The 18323-nt window shown below is 53.6% G+C and overlaps 1 protein-coding gene across 2 annotated transcripts in view; it reads right to left on the reverse strand.

Moving 5' to 3' along the window:
• Positions 1 to 16679, reverse strand: part of TSPAN2 (tetraspanin 2) — a 41785-nt gene extending 25106 nt beyond the window's left edge. Inside the window, exons 1-2 of one of the 2 annotated variants that reach the window (XM_062192026.1) lie at positions 16599 to 16679; positions 1310 to 1412 (exon numbers count right to left, since the gene is read on the reverse strand). In XM_062192026.1, the coding sequence (XP_062048010.1) occupies positions 1310 to 1412; positions 16599 to 16667 (172 nt within the window). In that variant the 5' untranslated portion in view covers positions 16668 to 16679. Of the gene's footprint in view, positions 1 to 1309; positions 1413 to 6945; positions 6997 to 16598 lie in introns of those variants that run through there. The other variant, XM_062192027.1, reaches the window with a different exon arrangement.
• Between the last annotated feature and the right edge of the window lie 1644 nt (positions 16680 to 18323).

Below are 18323 nucleotides of genomic sequence, written 5' to 3' on the forward strand. Positions count from 1 at the left end.
TCTCCTCAAGGGAGGACGTGGTGCGCACTGGTGTGGCGGAGGGGATGGGGGTCAGGGGCCGCCCCACACAAGGACACGCGGCTTCGAGGACTCGGACTGCCCCCTCCTGGGAAAGACGCTGCTGTAATTGGGGATTGGAGCCAAGGACCCACGCAGGACTCCCCCTCCTGCCCAGGCACAGAGGCCACCTCCAGCACCTGGAGCTTGCTCAGTGCTGGTGCAGATCTTAAAACAGCCAGGCAGCCAGGGATGGGCCACCAGGGCAATGGCCTTGGGCTTTGTGAAATCCAAGTCCACGTCCACGTAGCTGGACAATGAGGGAGAGCCCAGGCTAGGGCTGAAGGGAACCCAACCCTGGGCAACAAAGCCCAGCCTGGACTCACAGCACTGCCCCGCCCCTGCCTCCTGCTGGGGGAGGTGGAGCCCCAGGGCAGCCCTCCACCCCCTTGCCCCTCCCCCACCGGCACTCCTTCATCACAAAGGGACTGAGATGCCCGCCTTCAAACCCTGAGATGCTGCTCTTCACTCTGAGTGTGCACCCCCTCCTACACAATTTAAAACACAAGCTCAGGGGCCAGCATTATGGCGCAGTGGGTTAAGCTGCCGCCTGCAGCGCCGGTATCCCACATGGGCACAGGTTCTAGTCCCGGCTGCTCCACTCCCAATCCAGCTCTCTGCTATGGCCTGGGAAAGCAGTGGAAGGTGGCCCAAGTCCTTGGGCCCTGCCCCTGTGTGGGAGACCTGGAGGAAGCTCCTGTTTTTTGGCTTCAGATTGGCCCAGCTCCGGCCTTTGTGGTCATTTGGGGAGTGGACCAGAGGGTGGAAGATCTTTCTTTCTGTCTCTCTCTCTGTAACTCTGCCTTTCAAATAAATAAAATAAAAATTTAAAAAACTCACATGATCATCAAATAAAGCCCTGACTCCGCAGGATCCCTGTCACCCCAGATGATAGACCTGCCATACCAATTTTACCCAGAGGGCAAAAGGAGTTTTCTAATTCTTTGAAATCAGTGATGATTATTTCTCTGAGAGTTCTTGAAGCACAACAGAGGAATCTTGTCGTCGTTGGTTTTGGTGCTCACAGGGCTGGAGGGACAGGGCGCAAGGTCCGATGTACCTGCCTCCCCTGCGCCGGTCCCAGGGGCCAGAGCAATTGCACAGGGGCTCTGGCGTTGGCTTTTTCCCATCCCTCCCCTGCCCCCGCATCTCTGCCTCTCCCCTTCCCACCCCAGTCCAAGAGCAGGTTCTGCTCCAAGCCTTGGGGCAGCCTTACCCTGAGCGAAAGCTTGGGGAGGCAGAGGTCACTCACCCACGTAGAAATACTCTGGGGACTGGTCCTCTGATGATAAATCCTTCATGGTGCCTCCGAACCGAAACCATAGTCCAAAAGCGATGACGGCCGAGCCAGCCAGCTGGAAGGCAAAGGACAGGGCGTTTGCAATGAAGGGGACTCGTACATGTGGATGGGAGAGCAGGCTGCAGGCTCCGAATGCCGAGGCCTGGGAGACTCACCCCTTTGGGAACCACCCCGTGCACCCTTCCTGTTTCACACGGGAGGAGACAAACCCTCAGGGAGCTGAACGGATGTGCTCGAAGCCCCTTGGGCCCCAGGAGAGGTGTCTCAAAAACTGTTCCAACAGCAGGCCCCCCGGGAGGCGTGGGCCCTGAGCACCTTGCACCTCCTCCCCAAAGCCACGAGGACAGGAGCCTGTGTCTCCGCTGTGGGGTCACCGGGAGCAGGACGAACTCCAAGACCTGGGGAAGACCCACGGGTCTAAATTGGAAGGACAGACAGCAACCTCAGCACCCACCCACAGCTCTGAGTGTGCATCCCCAATTAGAAAGCTGCTCGGAGACGTCTGTATCCCTGTCTCCCCCGGGCCCATATGGGCATCACCCGTTGTCCTGCCTGCCTGGGGATGGTTTTGCAGGCAGGGAGGGGGAGGCCGGGGCCTTTTTTTTGTTGTTGTTGTTGCTATTTTGAGTTTCCATGGAAAGTGAGAAAGGGAAAAATAATTTTCTGAAAAAGCCCAGTCTGTGTGCTGTGCGGCTCATGAGGTGGCCGGGCGGCTGGCGCGGGCAGCGGCTGGGCAGGCTGGTGGCTGGTAGAGTCATCACCGGGCTTCCTCCCCTTCTCCGGCTCAGCACCAGAGCTGGGAGCCTGTGCTGCCATGGCAGGGTTGTCCCAACTGCGCGCCAGCAGGCTCTAGCCCTCCGCGAGCAAACACCACGCTGGAATTTCACTCTATAAATCAATCAGTAGATGTTGACCGGGGCACCTTCTGGGCTGCAGCACTATAGGAAAGGAAACATAGAGGTGAAAACAGCTGTGCGCCCAGTTGCTGCCTGACTGCCTTTGCCTGGGATGAGCAAGGTTGAGTCTTCCCCTGCCCAAAGCCAGAAGAACGTAGAGATGCTGGCAACAGGAAGACAGGAGACCAAAATCAAGGCAGTAGAGGTTTAATAAGAAAAAAAGTTGTATCGGAGTCAGGCTTGAACGAGAGACCTGAGTGTACAAGATCCTTGTATTGCAGGGGGCAGTTTGTCATGGATTTGCCGCATCCCCTTAGGGAGATGTTATCCCTGTGCGGCTCTGTCCCCCAGAGCCAGCGCCCTTTGCGGCTTGCACGGAAAAGCCTCCTGGGCTCAAAGAGCAGGAGGCCAGGGGCAGAGTCCACCCGCTGGACTCTCTCATGTGGAATAACTAAAAGTTTCCAGCGTGTAGCAGAAAGCACTAATTGGATAATGTGAGAGGCAGTGAAAGGAACCAGGCTCGACTAGCTTATGAAAGACCTCTGCGATCTTAAAAAGGTGGAAACACACAGAAAGAAATTGTGCTAGAAACATTCCCAACATTTACCTTTCAAGACTGGGATTACAAGTGACCTTTGCTCTCTCTGTGTTTTCTAGACTTTCTGCAGTAAGCATGTATTCCTGTTGTAAATTAAAAAACAACACTGTTCTTTTACAAGTGTCACGCGGTAGTTTTTATGTTCAATACAGGAAAAGTAGGGGAGGACCCTCCTGGGAGATGCTTTATCTTGAGTTGGGGGGCACCAGCTCTGGGGTCCTCCCTGTTCCTGTGGGGGAAAGAGACCGACACACTCCGGAGGTCAAGGCTGCCTAGGATGGGTCTGCCCAGCAACGCCTCTCCAGCAACCCTGCAGCCTCATCTCTGTGGCCACTTGATGGAAAGAGAGTTTCCAAACACACAGCAAAAATCTATTGACAGAGGCACCCGGCCAATGCCAGCAGCCACCGCGGAGACTGTGGAGGAGGTGCCAGGTCCCAGGGACACCCTACCACGAGGCCACATTTTTGGAATCTCTGAACACAAGCTCTAATTTATAGCTGTCTGGGATCATCCTCCCAGACGGAACACATTTGTCCAGCCCTGGCACAGATGTGTTTGATGCATAATGGAAAATTGAAAGAGAGGTTGCAATTTAAAGCCATCGGGCAACAGGAAAAAAATCTGCGCTTGCTCATCCACGCCCCCAAACCCCAAACCACACGGGTTTCCTCCTGGGTCAGGGAACCGTGGCTCGGCTGAATGTCAGCACTGTGTAGAGGGGGAATCCTCCCGGCGTGCCCTGCTGGCCGTGTGGAGGACGCGCTGGGTGACGACCTGCCTGGGACAAAGAGGCGACGGTTGAGGGCACGTAGCCCTTTAGCTCTTTGGGACACACCACTTCTGTGAGGCTCACGAATCGTTCTTTGCTCACTGCACTTTGGCTGCCAGAAATGGCCTGCTACACCTCCACGCTGATCCCAGTCCAGCCAGGAACAGAGAGAGAAGCCGAGTGTCACTAGGTTCCCGCCACACTCTGTGTCCGCACTGCCGGGACAGATGGCTTCCCCAGTGACCGCAGGGAAGCCTCCAAGCCCCTCGAAGGCTGCATTTTAGCCCTGCTATGCCAACAACTCTTCTGGGCCCTAATTCTCCCTTCTCCTTTTAATCTCAGCCACCCTTCCACATTCAGATATAACCTTGACCTCAGCCACTGCTAAACCAAGTAAGGAGAGAGGGGCTGCCGGTCCAGGCCACGCACCGTGCTTGGCAGCATGGAAGCAGCAATTGAGAAAACCCAGCTCGCTGTCTAACCTGGAAGAAGAGCCCGCAGGGTAACGACCGTGGTGCAGAACGTGTGCAGAGGAGGGAGCGTGTGCACCCCAAGGTGCAGCCACCCCAGCGTGCGGGGGACATCAACACCTCTGCATTGACTTCTTAGAGGTCACTGAGCAGGCAGCGTCTGGAGAGAGGCGAGAACTCCAAGTAGAGATGACAACAGAGAGAAGGGCTCTGGGCCTGACCTCGATGCCGGGCTGGGGACCAGAGATGAGCTGGGCGGAGGCCGGAGCCTGGTGCTGGCGAGGGAGCTGGGGCTGACCTCTGTTTAGTCTGCTTCTATCTTGGGGAGCCCACTGCGAGACTGCGGGGTGGGGGCCCTTATTTTGATGAGAACAGTTGTGAGTATGAATGGTGCCAGGCACAGTGAAGGCCCAAGAGAAAGGCCCGAGTGCCGGCGGACCAGACAGAGGACGCCGGGGACTGGCTGTGCGGAGCCCTGGGAAACCAGGAGGAACCACTAGCACTGGGCTGAGGGCTGCCCGCTTCCAGGTCCAGCACCAATCCCTGTGCCTTTGGAAGAAGTGTACCCAGAAAGATGGTCATTTGCACAAGAACACACTTTGTGATACAACAGCACAAGTTGGGGCTTGAGTGAATCATTTTAAAAAATTATTGAGCATCTACTGCCAGCCTGGAGTCAAAGTTTAGAGATGAGGAAGATCCAGGTCTTCTCCCGAGTTCTCAAGGCTCAGGGAGGAGCTTCCCACGGGGCGGCCCCGGAGGAGACCCAGTGCTGCAGGTGGGAACCCAAGCACGGAGCCTGCAAGGTGCCGGCAGCATCATTCCTGGGTCATCATCCCTTTCCTGAGGACCAGCTATGCACAAGGCACCCAGAAATGTTGAAACAAGATTCTGAGGATCAAAGTGGGCCCACTCTTCACAAAGAGGAATTGTAAATTAGAAATAAAAGATGAATGCAGCAAAAGGAACACAGTGACAAATAAACCCATGCTATTAAACAGGGGATCTGCAGGGGTTGTATTATGTGTTTTCACAGGCGTGTTATTCAGTAGCTAACCGTATTCCGCAGAGTTTTCAGGACACAGAACTACAAAGTGTAAGCAAATGCCTACAGAGACGACGGTTTGTGCTCTAAAGCCAGAGAAACGGAAGAGAAGTCTGAAGAAAGACTTGACTTAAAGTATTTAAAGCAAAGTGAAGGGACAGAAAATTTCCTTTGAGGACTAGCTATATGCCAAAAACAAGTCCTTTGCCATGAAGCAGAAGTTGTTAACGGGCTTCAACTCTATTTTACTGGGGTTATTTCCATTTTCTTGGGGTTTCTGATGAAACTTCCTGCTTTCTTTAAAGATTTATTTATTTATTTATTTGAAAGAGTGACAGAGACAGAAAAAGAGATATCTTTCATCTACTGGTTCATTGCCCAGAAGACCAGGCCAAATTGAAGCCAGGAGCCAGGAGCTTCATCTGGGTCTCCCACCTGGGTGGGCACTTGGGCCATCTTTCACTGCTTTCCCAGGTGCATTAGCAGGGAGTTGGATTGGAAGTGGAGTAGCTGGGACTTGAACTGACGCCCGTATGGGATGCCAGTGCTGCAGATGGCAGCTTAACCCCGAAATTTCCTGTGTTGAAGGTGTATTTTTTTTCACTTAAGCTTTCCTACATCACACACGTGGTGTCCAGGAAGGCACTCGTCCAGTTGGAGGGGGTAGTACTGAGATCACTCCGCACACTGGCTCCTCTCGTCCCCCCACTCCCTGCTCCTGGATACTGGCTGACGAGGGTCACAAGGGCAAATCCACGCTGCTCTGCTGTCTGGTGACCAAGCCCAGCAGAAACCCCCTGTTTGGGTGCAGAGTGCCACTCACAACAGTTCTAGACATCATGTGTGCCAATACATAGGTGGGAGACACAGGGCCGGGGGTGAGAAGCACTGGCCACCCGTGTCATTCCTGCTCCCTAGGAGGCCGCTGCCTGGCTACCTCCTTGGCTCTGAGTGACCCACCGTCCACCCCCAGCTGCTGCCTACTCCCAGGTCGGCTCCAGCGTCACGCCTCAGGAAAGCCTAGCCTAGCCTAGCTGTGCACCTGCCTTCACAGCTCATGTCAGTTCCTGCTTACATGTGTCTGCAAGTTAAGCACATTTTTACTGCAGGCCTAAGGTGTGTGAGGGCAGGACAGGGCCTGTGCTGCTGCATTCCAAACAGCCGGCAGAGTGGGCTCCCGACAGGCCTCTGCTAAATGGCTGAATGGAGCACCTGCACAAAGCCGCCATGGAGGTGACGCTACAGACTGTGTCCCCCTGAAGAGTCACGTGGTGAAGCCTGACGTCCAATGTGATGGCAGCTGTGATGGTGTAGACTACTTAGTTCTCTATTCATTTACTTGAGAGGGAGACGGAAGGAGGGAGAATCAGAGAGAGCTCCCACCTGCCGGTTCACACACCGAACGAGTGTAACAGCTGAGTCTGGGCCAGACCGGGGCTGGAGCCATGAATTCAATCCAGCTCTCCCACATGGGGGGCAGGGACCTAAATGCTTGAGCCATCACAGCTGCCTCCCAGGGTCTGCAGGAGCAGGAAGCTGGAGTCAGGAGGTAGAGCTGGGGCTGGGAATCAAACCAGATCCTCCAACGTGGGATGCGCGTGTCTTAACCACTGGGCTAACCACCCTGAAAATGAGTTCCAGATGAGCTCAGGCGGGTGAGGTTCTGATCCACTGGGATTAGTGGACTTAAGTTTCTCTCTCTCTCTCTCTCTCTGACATGAGAGGACACAGTGGGAATGCAGCCACCTTCAGTGGCTGGCCTCCAGTCTCCAAAACCGGGAGGGAGCACTGGCTGTGGTTAACCTACCCAGTCTACTGCATTTCTTTGTCACTTGAGCTTTCTTAGTGGAGCTGACAGGAGCGATCAGGAACAAAGTCTCTCACAGCTCTTCATGGGAAGACTTCATGAAACACTATTTTCAATTCAGCTGCACTTGGGAAATGCCAGATACATTGGAAGGCGCTGTATGGACACAATGTTGAATATAAACAGCCCCTTGGGAAATAACACAAAATGAGAGCTGCAGTGTCAGCTCTGTGGTTTGCTGTGCCTACAGGACCATGTGCCATGCACCATGCATGGGCCCAGAGAATCAGTCTCTGTGTGGGCCACGTGAATGCCTCACACAACGACAGCAGCCTGCACGCACACGGCACGCCACCGGAAGAAGGAGCAACATCGATCTTTGGTTCTGCTTCTCTGGGGTGGATAACACGTGCACACAGGTCCAACTCATCTGTCCCTCTCCTCTTCGGGATGAAGTCACACGAAGTCAGAAATGACATTTCAACCCTACAGTTTTCATTAAAGGCTTTTAAGCGAATGCTTGCTCTTGGCGGCACTTCGCTTCCTAGATGGAACCATTGTTGATCTGACTGTGAACTCCATTATGCTATCATGAGGGTAATGGAGCCTCATCCTTTCAGCAGGCGAAAGCCAGAAGCACATTTGCTTTGCAAAGTGATGCCAATTTACTCAAAGAGGAAAATCGCCTCCCAAGATTTTCATCTTCTCACACAGTGAAAACAAGGCCAGCATTCAGATAGCACCCTCTCAAAATCAAGGACTTTATCGGCAAAAAATACAAGAGAGGAATGCCAAGTGATGTTCCCACCAAACAGCCTCCCAGCGACCTTGCCGCTGCCCTGGCCTCCCCATCAGAAGCAGATGCAGCAGGCCGGTGGCAGCAGGTGACGACGGGAAGACTGGGAAAACACAGGGCAACTCCTTCAGACACTGTGCTTCTGACTCCCCTCTTACTCTCCCAGGACCGAGCTCAAGCGAAGAGAGCCTTCCTTCAGGTAAGAATCTATTTTACCATGTTGAATTCCTTGCACAGATGGGAGGCTGCTGCCATTCAAGCCCGGATAGATGGAGTGTTCTGGTCAATTATGGAAGGAATGGGAGGCTCTTCTTGTACATTGTGCCAAACACAGCTGCTTCTGTTGGTTCGGGTTGTTACCAGGTTAACTTGCCTGGCTTCACTGACATCTCTGGGAGCCAGCTGGAAGCCCTGGCAGAACATCAGTGCAGGGGAAGAAAAGGAACCTGCGATGAACAGCTTGCTGTGACCGGAAGGTGTGTTGTGTTGACTCAGGGGTTATGCATTGTGCTTTTTCTCTTAGAAGATGCAGAGAAAAGAGCAGAGCAGGAAACAGCAAGAATTAGGGAAAAGAGGATGGCTGTGCAGTTTTCTTTATAAAACAAAACTAATGTCACAGACTACTGGCTACCAATTCCAGTGAGCACATGGCTTTAGCAAATGAAGATTAAATACATACAGAATGCAAACCCAACCCAGCGAGTCCGAATTAAACTTAATGGGAGGACAAAATTGACTTTCTCTAGGTTCTCTGGACTTCCTGTCTGTAGCACCCGGCTGGTTCTCTGAACACGGAAAGACTGATCACAGGGGTGATCAGTGACCCCCGTGGCATCTCATCTATGTCAAGCTTTACATAAGCAAAGACCTGACATTAAACAGTATTCACGTTACAGCCAAGAACTCTCCCAGGTTGGTGTAAACAGGATTCTTACATATCAGCCAAGAATAATGAGCTTCACCCCATTTTGGCTGTTATAGAGACTAAGGCAGAATGAAAATGTTTCAGGTTAGATTGGAATAAGATGAAATGCTTTGCTTAACGAGAAATTAGCTGGCAAGCAATTCAGCGAAACATGAGTCTAGCGTGGTGTTCTCCAGAGAACTTTCTTAGCAATTCTACCAGAGCCTGTAGGAGGTCAGGCAGGTGCGGCATGGACCCATTCATTGAGGTCTGGAGAGATGTGAGGGTGTGCAGGAAGAACAAGTCAATGTTCAGGCTGGGGGACACCAGCTTCTAACGCACCCCTACCCGGCCCGGCGTGGCCCAGCCCTGCCTCGGTGGAGAGCTTTGCCAAGCCTGCTCAACCCTCACAGCCACAAGCGGACTGCTTCCCAGTCCCCATTACCACAGGGAGGACAGGGCTTGGCCCGCATTTCAGAACCTCTGCCAGCCGCTCTTCTAGACATTTCCCCTCTTCCGAGAGTCCCCACTGAATAAGAGCGCCGTGAGACAGGATCACAACGTGTCCACGTTCAAAGTACAGTGGACCAAGAGGGGGTTAGGCATCTGGGTCTGAATTGGGTTCCCCCTTTTACTAGTCCCGTGATCTTAGGCAAGTCACAACCCTTTAACCCCCTGCTTCCTTGTCTGCAATAATGGTGCCTCCTCGCCAGATTAAATGGCCTCACGTCACACACTGGGGCAGCGAGTGTCCAGCACTTAGTGGGACGTCAGTAGACTCACTAATGTCACATTCAAGCTGACAGCTTCATCTTTTTCAAGACAGGACAAGCTACTCCCATGATACCAATAACTCAGATGCGAAGGCTCTCCTAATTTCTATGTTAGCTCTACGCTCTGTTTCCATGACAGCTGGAATTCCCTCGAGTTTTCTAAACCATCTATCCTCGAGTGTCAGTGGCCTTGAATAGAAACTATGTCCCCTTTCTTTAATTTTAGTGTCTTAAAGACCCAATGAGAAAAAAGAATGAAAAGAGATATTTAAGAGAAACAGTAATTATATTTAGGCTAGTGCTATCAGATAGATCTCTGTCCAGTGATGTATTTTTTTCTGCGCTGCCTCCATGTACCTACGGCTGCTGAGCCCCTGAAACGTGGCTACTGGGACTGAAGAAAAGAATATCACGTTTCCTTTTATTTTATTTCAACATTGCAATTGAAAGAGCTACCTGAGAGCTGTAGCAGAGATACTATGGGCCAGTGGCAGGCCTGGAAGTCCCACACTTGCCCGAGTTTCAGCTTTGTCTCTCTGTGAGTCAGTAGCCTTGGAGGGGTTAAAGGGCAGGGCCTCTGGAGCCACACACACAAACCTGGCCCTGCTGGCTCGGGTACATGCTGGGGATGATGACAGCTTCCCCGTCCTAGGACCAGGGGCGTCATTGTAAGAATGTCTGTAGGAAAGCAGGCAGTGCATAGCTTATGTTTATATACTGTTTGCTACCCTTCTTCATGGTTTTGCTGCTGAAGTTAATTTTTAAAACTCTCTTGTTACATCCTCCTTCTCAGTGGCCCTCCTATTGTAGCTCTGCCCTAAATAGATCTGTAGTGTTCTCAGTCTCTCTCCTGCTTTTCCCATTTGCTGGATTATTGTCTACATCTCTTTTACACCTGCATTTCTGAAACACATCAGGATTAAATCTGACACGGGACATAACCTCCCGGGTCATAGACTTCACATGTTCTAAATCAGTAACATTTATTATACCTTGTATTCCGCATATTCCAGTTAGCTAATACAGGGAGTTAACATCAAACAACCTGGTACATACCCTCTGCTGTGTGACTTTCAGCTCCTTTACCTGCAAAATGGGGGTAATGACACTATTTCTTAGGGTTCTTGTGATTTAATTATTGAATGGGAAAATGCATGTTGTAAACTAAAACAATTTATGTTAATTAGCATTGTTAATTTTGTTCTCAAATTCAAAGAGGATGAAAAAGACAGGCCCTGGTAACCCCCAGGCCATCTGATATTCTCATCCTCTTTCTGACTCCTTCTCTCTAATTCCTTAGTGGCCATGACATGATTTGTTTCAGTGGTCAGAACAGAACCAATGTGCTTTGGCAGCACAACCCTGCTGGGAGATTTACTGACAACATTCAGGTTGGGGGATGGAGCCTGCTTTCTTTTGTCACATACGATTGGAGACCCAAAGATACTTCCTGGAGAGTGTTCTAGAATAACACAGTGAAATACAATGGACAACAGACAGGTGGCTTCCAAGTAACTCTAGAAACCATCAATGATTAATGTAAAAAAAAAAAAGTCTTAAAACAATCATGGTAAAGTGGTAACTGGAATTAAGGGGGCCACAGAAAGCAAGCCAGGTGAGCAAGCCCAGAGGAAGGGTGAGCTCCATTCAGAAACAGGTGCCACTGGTGGGCTCTGGCCTCTTTAAGCCGCATTGAAAACAGTGATTCCCAAAGTGCGTGCCCAGGCCAGCAGCACAGACAGCAGCTGGGTGCCTGTCAGAAACAGAGAGCTACTGAACCAGAATATAGAGTTGAGCACAATCCCCAATGCGCTCTGTGTGATCATTCTAGTTTGAGGGGCACTGGTCACCAAAGGTTTCTCCATTGCCTCCCCTGGGAACCCAGAATCAGGATGGGGACAGAGAGCCCCGGGCTCTGGTCAGGGTGCACAGCTCTGTTAGCTGGGGCCATGCTAAACCTTTGTTAGGTACTGAGGGATTGGAAGAAGGGGATGTCAGTCCATTGTATCTCTGCTCTCAAGGAGCAAAGACTAGAGATGGAATAAACCACACCAAAGGCCAGAAGAAGGCTAAGCACAGAGCCAAGAGCCTCGAGATCGAGGACTGTGTCTTAGCAGAATGTCGGGCACATAGTAGGTGGTCAGAAGCACACATCTGCTCAGTGAACTGTTGTAGGGGAAGGAATCTTCTCGATGCCACACCCTTGCTAAGCTTTAAGGCTCTTGCCATTCTGCTTGGCTGGCTCAATAAACAGCTGCTTATTTCTCTTGGCCTTTATGAGCCTCTTGGAGTCCAGACTTTACTTTCCCACCTGTATGATTCCTACAAATACATTATTGAGTAATTAGTATATGTGTGTACCATCTTATTACAATACTTATATTAATTAACTTTATTTGCATGAAGATTGTAGATGTTGGTACTTTATTGGGTCCATTTTATAGATGAGAAAACTGAAGTTCAAAGAGATTAAACAACTTCCCCGAGGTCCCCTAGGCAGCAAACAGTGGAGCCAGGAATAAACTCAGGCGGTGTGATGCCAGTATCCACCTCCCAAGCTCTGAATTCCTGGACCTGAACTGCCACACTGTCTCAACCTGTCGGAGATCTCCCAGCCCACTGGAACTCTGGTGCTGGCCTCTCTATGCTGGCCCCTGTCCTGGACCCCTCACTCCTCCTAGCAACACTAGCTCCCTCCCTCTGTCACTGGGAAGGGCTGCTGTCCTACAGTGCGGCTAAAGAGATTCTTGCCTGCCATCAGGGGTGGCCTAGCTTTGGGGTGGAACCCAAAGAATACATTAATTAGGTATTAAAAACACTTTTTAAAATTTATTTTATTTGAAAGGTACAGGGGGAGAGGGAGAGAGGGAGAGAGAGAGAGAAATTTCCTCTGCACTGATTCACACCCCCAGTGCCCACAGTATCCAAGGTTGGGCCAGGCTGAAGCCAGGTGCCAGAAACTCATTCCTGGTCACCCAGATGTGCGGCAGGGATCCAAGGGCCTGAGCTACCACCTGCTGCCTTCCAAGGTGCACATTAGCAGGAAGCTGGAACAAGAAGCAGAGCCAGGACTCAAACCCAGGCACTCCAGTAAGGGACACAGGCATCCCGAGTGGCATCCCCTTGCCAAATGCCTGTCCCTTGAGGTATTTTTAAAAGCAGTCTTTCTGATAAGTGATGGCTCTGAAGTTGCTGTTTGCAATAAGTCTGGGCAAGAGAGAGAAGTGATCTTTAGCTTAATCTCCCAAGCCCATGAGATGCTGTCTTTCCTGCAGGCACCTGACAGGCCTCACCAAGTGAAAACCCAAAGTGGCCTCCACGACGGCGAGAGGAAAGGAGAGCAAGGTCAGCTGGCCATATATGGCGTGTGACTTTCAACAGCGAGCCGGCCTGCTTCCTGTTGGACGGCAGCAGGAGCGGCTCAGGGCAGCACAATGATAGGAAAGCGCTGAGCACACAACAATAAACCAAGGAACAAACAGCGCCAGGCTTTTCTTCAAATGAATGTATGTGGCTTGGGGGGTTGCAGTGTTTTATTTATATTGCTATGCAACAGAGAGAAAACATCAAGGTGATTTCAATGAAAGGCACAGCCATCCACTGATGGCTGCGCCCGCATTTAAACGTGACAGATGTTGGGAGGGGCTTCGTGGCAGACATCAACCATGACAGCAGGAATGACTGAATGGGCTGGTGCCTAGGTTTTGCTTTTGCTTTGCAAAACTCTATGGTGAGTGCAGTCCGCAGCCCCAGGCCAGGGCCAGAAGGGCTGTGCTAGCTCTGGAAGGAGGGAGTTGAATGTTTATAAAACCAGGAGCACAGCCTAGGGAGACGTAAAGCCAGCTGCCAGAAGGAGGCTGCGATCAGTTTGTCAAATCGCAGATCACAAAGCACACCCTGGCCTCTGCGCCTGCCTGCGGGTGAGTGTCTGCAGGTCGCCCAGGGGGACCCAGGCCCATGTGCATCCGAGGTCCTGGGCAAGTTGGCACTTCCAGTCCCACCAAGGCCTGTCCTTGCAGGGCAGCTGTCTTGGGCTCTGAGCCCCTTCCCCAGACTCCCCGCAAAGCCCTTCTACCAGGGGAAAGACAACTTTAGAAACCAGGGTGGGGCTCGGAGACACTGGAGGTAGATTCCCGACAATTCAGACCACACCCTTGCTTTTCCCTAAAGCATCAGGAACCTGCTTCAGTGCGTCCCGCGGGCTTTGGTTGTGCAGTTACAGACTTGGGGTGGCTCCTGTACAGCTTTACTGCTGTCCCCTCCCCCAGCAAGTATGCAAGGTCCCCATACATCCCTACAGGGTTCACGCTACCTAAGCAAAGAAAGCGTGTGATGAGCAGGCAGAGATGGGGCCAGTCTTCCAGAAAGAGTGGATAATTGATTGTGTAGATCAGGAAGGCCAAATTTTCCAAACTACAAATTCACTGATTCATTCTACAGATGCCTCCTAGGGTAGGGGCTGGGGGCTCTTCCAGACGCTGGATACAGCAGCGGACAAAACAAAAATTCCTGTTCCCAGGGGTGTTTGAAGTTCTAGCAGAGAGAATTCGGAAGGACAAAGGGGGAGGGGCATGTGAAGTTACTGTCCAGTGAAGATGAGCTCCAAGTCGCTTCGTGCACCTGTGTACGACCCCTCGCCATGAAAGGGGTCAGGGGAAAGAGAGCTAACATTATGGAACGCTTCCTACATGCCCGGCACTGAAAAATGAAGACAATGATACTCTGAACACTTCTACTCTAGGGTCATAGGAAGGGGAAGGCAGATACTTCATATGATTCCTGTTAATCCTCTCAACAACTCCGGTACCAGCTAGAAGAAAGAATAACTTGTCCAAGCACACCCTTCTTGGGCTCTCTGCTCTCCAGCCTGCTGCTCCCCAGGCCAGACAGCAGCTCACTGGTCCCTGGCTCTGCCCCTCCACGGGTGGCTCACCTGTGCCCACCCCCATTCCACCTGTCCCGCAGGTTCACCCTAACATGTCCTTTTGTAGGAGTATTCTCTGGGTTCCGCCAGTGCTCTGACCCTTTCTGTAAACTCCTTAGAGCACTTACAAGGTCATGGCTAACCTCACTGGCTAACAGTGGAGCCACTCAAACATTCCTCCGTTCCTACTTGCCTGTGTTCACAGACCACAGTGTGAAATCTGTCACGTGGCACCAAGCTGTCTTACTTTTTGTCATTGTTCTATGTGCATCAGTCGTGTCTCCACAGCTAGAGTAGCAGCTGGGTGGACAGTTTCCCACATTCATAAATCATGTCTTGCCTGTGAATTGTTTCTAAGAGTGGTTCCCAGACAGGGGCATGGGTCAGAATTGCCCGCACGGTTGGCTGAAACACTTGCGGGGGCCCATGAGCTCAGAGTGTGCTTGTCTGACAAATTCCTGGGAGATGCTGAGGCTGCTGGTTGAGGAGCCCCACTTTTGAGAATCCCTGCTTAACTGAAGGCCCCACGGTGTTGGAGAGCTGGTAGGTTGAGGGGGAGCCCTATCTCTGCCCTGAGCTGGGGGACCTGTTCGAACCTCTGTTTCCCTATCTGTAAAACGTGGGGATAATAGTAGTAAGCACGTGATGACTTACCACTACTAAGAAGTAATAATACATGTAATAGTGAAGGGAGTGCGCTTAGCTCTGTCCCTGACCCATTGCAAATGTTCAGTCAATGCTTCCAGTTGTGCCTGGGAATGCTGGCACAGCATCAGGCGATGGATAAGCACAGAACCCAGCCTACAAATTCCTTCTCAGACTGTTTAAAACCTCCTTTGAATTCGTAAGCAGAGAGGATGAAGGGTGTCACTACAGCACGGCATCTATTATTCACGGCTTTTGAAATTAAGGCAGGCTACTAAAAAATGCAACATACGGGACTCTGCCACGGCTCTCCCTGTAGTACGCTGGAAATAAATACCAGGTGTACAAATGCCACGTGCCTCTTCGAAACGCAGGGGCTGCCTGTCGTGCGCCTCCTGTCTACTCGCCCCTGCTGCCGGCTGCTTGGGAGGCCTCTCGGCCTCAGAAGAGCTTGGAGCTGCCGGAGGTCCGGAGCCTTCCTGGCTAATAGCTGGCAGACGGGAGCGGGACCCACTGTTCAATAATTCATTGTCTGCAGTCATGGGAAGACAGCCTCCTCAGAGCAGATAGGAGGACCTCACCTCCAGCCCAGTGGGTTCAAAGCACACCTGGGGCCCTGCTGCTTCCTCCCGCCTCCAAGAACCTCTTCACCCAAAGGAGCCCTCTGTGAGGCCATCTGAGCCCTAGCACTGGCTGGCACTCTCTTAGGGAAGCCCACGAAGGAAGGTGCCAACAACACAGTTTTCAGACCTTGTCTCACAGTCCTCCAGAGCCCAAGACCAGGTGTCCTGGCACCTGGGGATGGTCTAGCCTTGGCCATGCCCCAGGAATACAGGAGCCACGCGTCACAGCCCTCCCTCTCTGCGAACCACTAATTCTGGGAATGGAGTCAGTTCAATAAAACGCTGCAAACTTGAATGAGATCATCTCTGGGAGCGTTAGTGCTTAGCAGAGGCTGCGGGCTGGGGGCTGGGGCCTGGGAGCAGATGTCTCTGGGAGACCCTTCCATCCCCCCACCCCTGTCACGGAAGAGCACCCACCACCCCTCCCATCCGGCAGCACCCTCCCCTAATGCTCAGAAGAAGGACGACCCTGCCCCCATCCCTCACCGTTTTCACTCCTACCCCTCAGTCTCCTCCACAAAACCACCAGGAGCCAGGGGGGGCGTCCACTCGCTACGGAAGGGGTACCACCCCCCGCGGCGCCAGGCCAGGGGTGTCGCTTCCACCACCCGGCCTGGCCGCGCACGGGCAGGATGGTAGAGCGAAACGGGGGTGGCAGAGGAGGCCGGCGGATCTGGGTGCCGCCCCGGACCGAGCCTGGGCAGGCGAGGAGCAGCGGGGTCTCCGCACCTGGCGGCTCGGCTGTGGGATGCTACCCCGGGCAGAGGGCTCCCTCGTGGGGAAGAGCCACGCCGCCGCTACCCTTCTCCCGTTCCCTTCTCTCCCTGCCCTTTGTCTGCCTTCTTCTCGCCTCCGCCGTCTGAACACCCTTCCCTTGCCCGGAGCCCGGCTCGGGACGCCGCAGCGGTCAGCTCCCCGGGGACCCCGGCCCCGCGCCCGCCGCCCGGCCGGCCCCTGCCCGGCCCGGCCCTCCCGGCTCGGCTCTCACCCAGAAGAGCAGGTTGAAGCCGAGCAGCAGGTACTTGATGCACCGCAGGCCCCCGCGGAAGCGCCCCATGCTGCGGCCCCGGCGGCGGGCTCCCGAGTCCCCAGGCCCGCGCTCCGAGCGCCAGGAGCGGCCGGCGCCGGCGGGGAGGGGGCGGGGCGGGGCGGGGCGGGGCTGCGGGGGGCGGGGCGCGGGCCCGGGAGGGGGGGGGACCCGGAGCGCGGAGGCCGGCGAGCGGTGGGGGCGCGGCCAGAGGGGGCGCGTGTGCTCCTCCCCGGCACCCCGGGGCCGCCCCACCTCCCGCCCTGCCTTCCAGGGAGGACGCGAGCTCCGCGGGGGAAGGGGCGTCGCCTGGGACCGGGGCTCCCTGGAGGGCCGGGGTGGAGGTGGAGGGATGAGGACGCGGCCTCGGTGGCCATGGAAACCCAGGAGGGCGACTCGGATGCTGGAGAGAAGACAGCCCGAGGCCGCGCTGCAGCCGGCCCGGACCCCGGGCCTGGGTTCGCGGTGCGGTGCGGGCGCGCGGGCTGCCAGGCCGCTCCCGGGGACCCTCCCCCGGCCGCTCCGGCGCGCAGCCGAAGCCTCTTACCTTAATAGGCAAGAACGGCGAGAAGGCGGCTTCTCGCAGCGGCTCCCCCGCCCCGGCGGCCGGTGCAGGGGTGGTGGACTCCCCGCGTCCGGGCTGGATTCGCCGACGGGCGAGCTGGAAAGCCGTTCAGATCCGGTGATCTGAACTGCGATGTGGAGAAGGGAGGAAAGGGGGCGTGTTTTGCTTTGTTTTTACTAAGCTGGGCTGCTGGCTGGGAAAGGAGGCTCCCACTCGTACTATCTACAATATGTGGTGTCAGACAGTATGCAGGAGACAGGAAAGTGTGGAGTTCGCGAGCGTATGCATTGAGTCAGCTAAGCTTTAAACGTCTATTACAGGTCCCGCGTAGCAGCCAGCCCCAGGGGTGCAGCAAGGAGGGGACAGCCAGGCCTGGTGCTGGTGGTGGACACAGATCTGTGAGTACTTAAACAGGGCAAGGTGAGAGGGCTTGGGTTGGTGCTGGGCAGGCACCACCTGTGTCGCAGTGCATTGGCCAGGGAAACTGTATTGGTCTGTGTTCTGTTGCTACAACAAAACACGCGAGAGGCTGAGTGATTTGTAAGGAAAAGCGGTTTTATTCAGCTCACCGGTCTGGAAGCTGGAAGTCCAGCATCAGAGGCTCTGTCCAGTTTGGCCTTTGACCTGCAAGAAGGAGCCACTGCATAGCTAGGCAGGAAGCCAGAGGCCAGGGAGGGGCGCTTCTGTAACAACTCACTAACTAGGGGTCCCAGGAGAACTCCCTTCATCCCCTCGGAGAGCAGGACCTCCTGAGACCTCCACTGGGCACCACCTCTTTATTTTACATTTTCATGTATTTATCTTCATTTTATTTGAAATATGGTGAGGCGAGAGGTAGGGGATAGAGTGAGAGAGAGAGAGAGAGAAAGAGAAAGTACTCCCCAAATGGCTGCAACAGCTGGGGGTATGCCAGGATAATATGGGGGCCAGGAACCTGATCCAAGTCTCCCAGGTGGGTGGCAGAGACCCGGCTACTTGAGCCATCACTGGCTACCTCCCAGGGCGTGCATTAGTAGGAAGCCAGAAGCAAGAATGCAGCCGTGGGATGTGGGTATTGGAGGAGGAGTCTTAACCATTAGACCTCTTGGAAGTTCCACATCACCTCTGAACCTCATCACACT

Source organism: Lepus europaeus, chromosome 5 (assembly GCF_033115175.1).
Source record: "Lepus europaeus isolate LE1 chromosome 5, mLepTim1.pri, whole genome shotgun sequence".
NCBI classification, from domain to species: domain Eukaryota; kingdom Metazoa; phylum Chordata; class Mammalia; order Lagomorpha; family Leporidae; genus Lepus; species Lepus europaeus.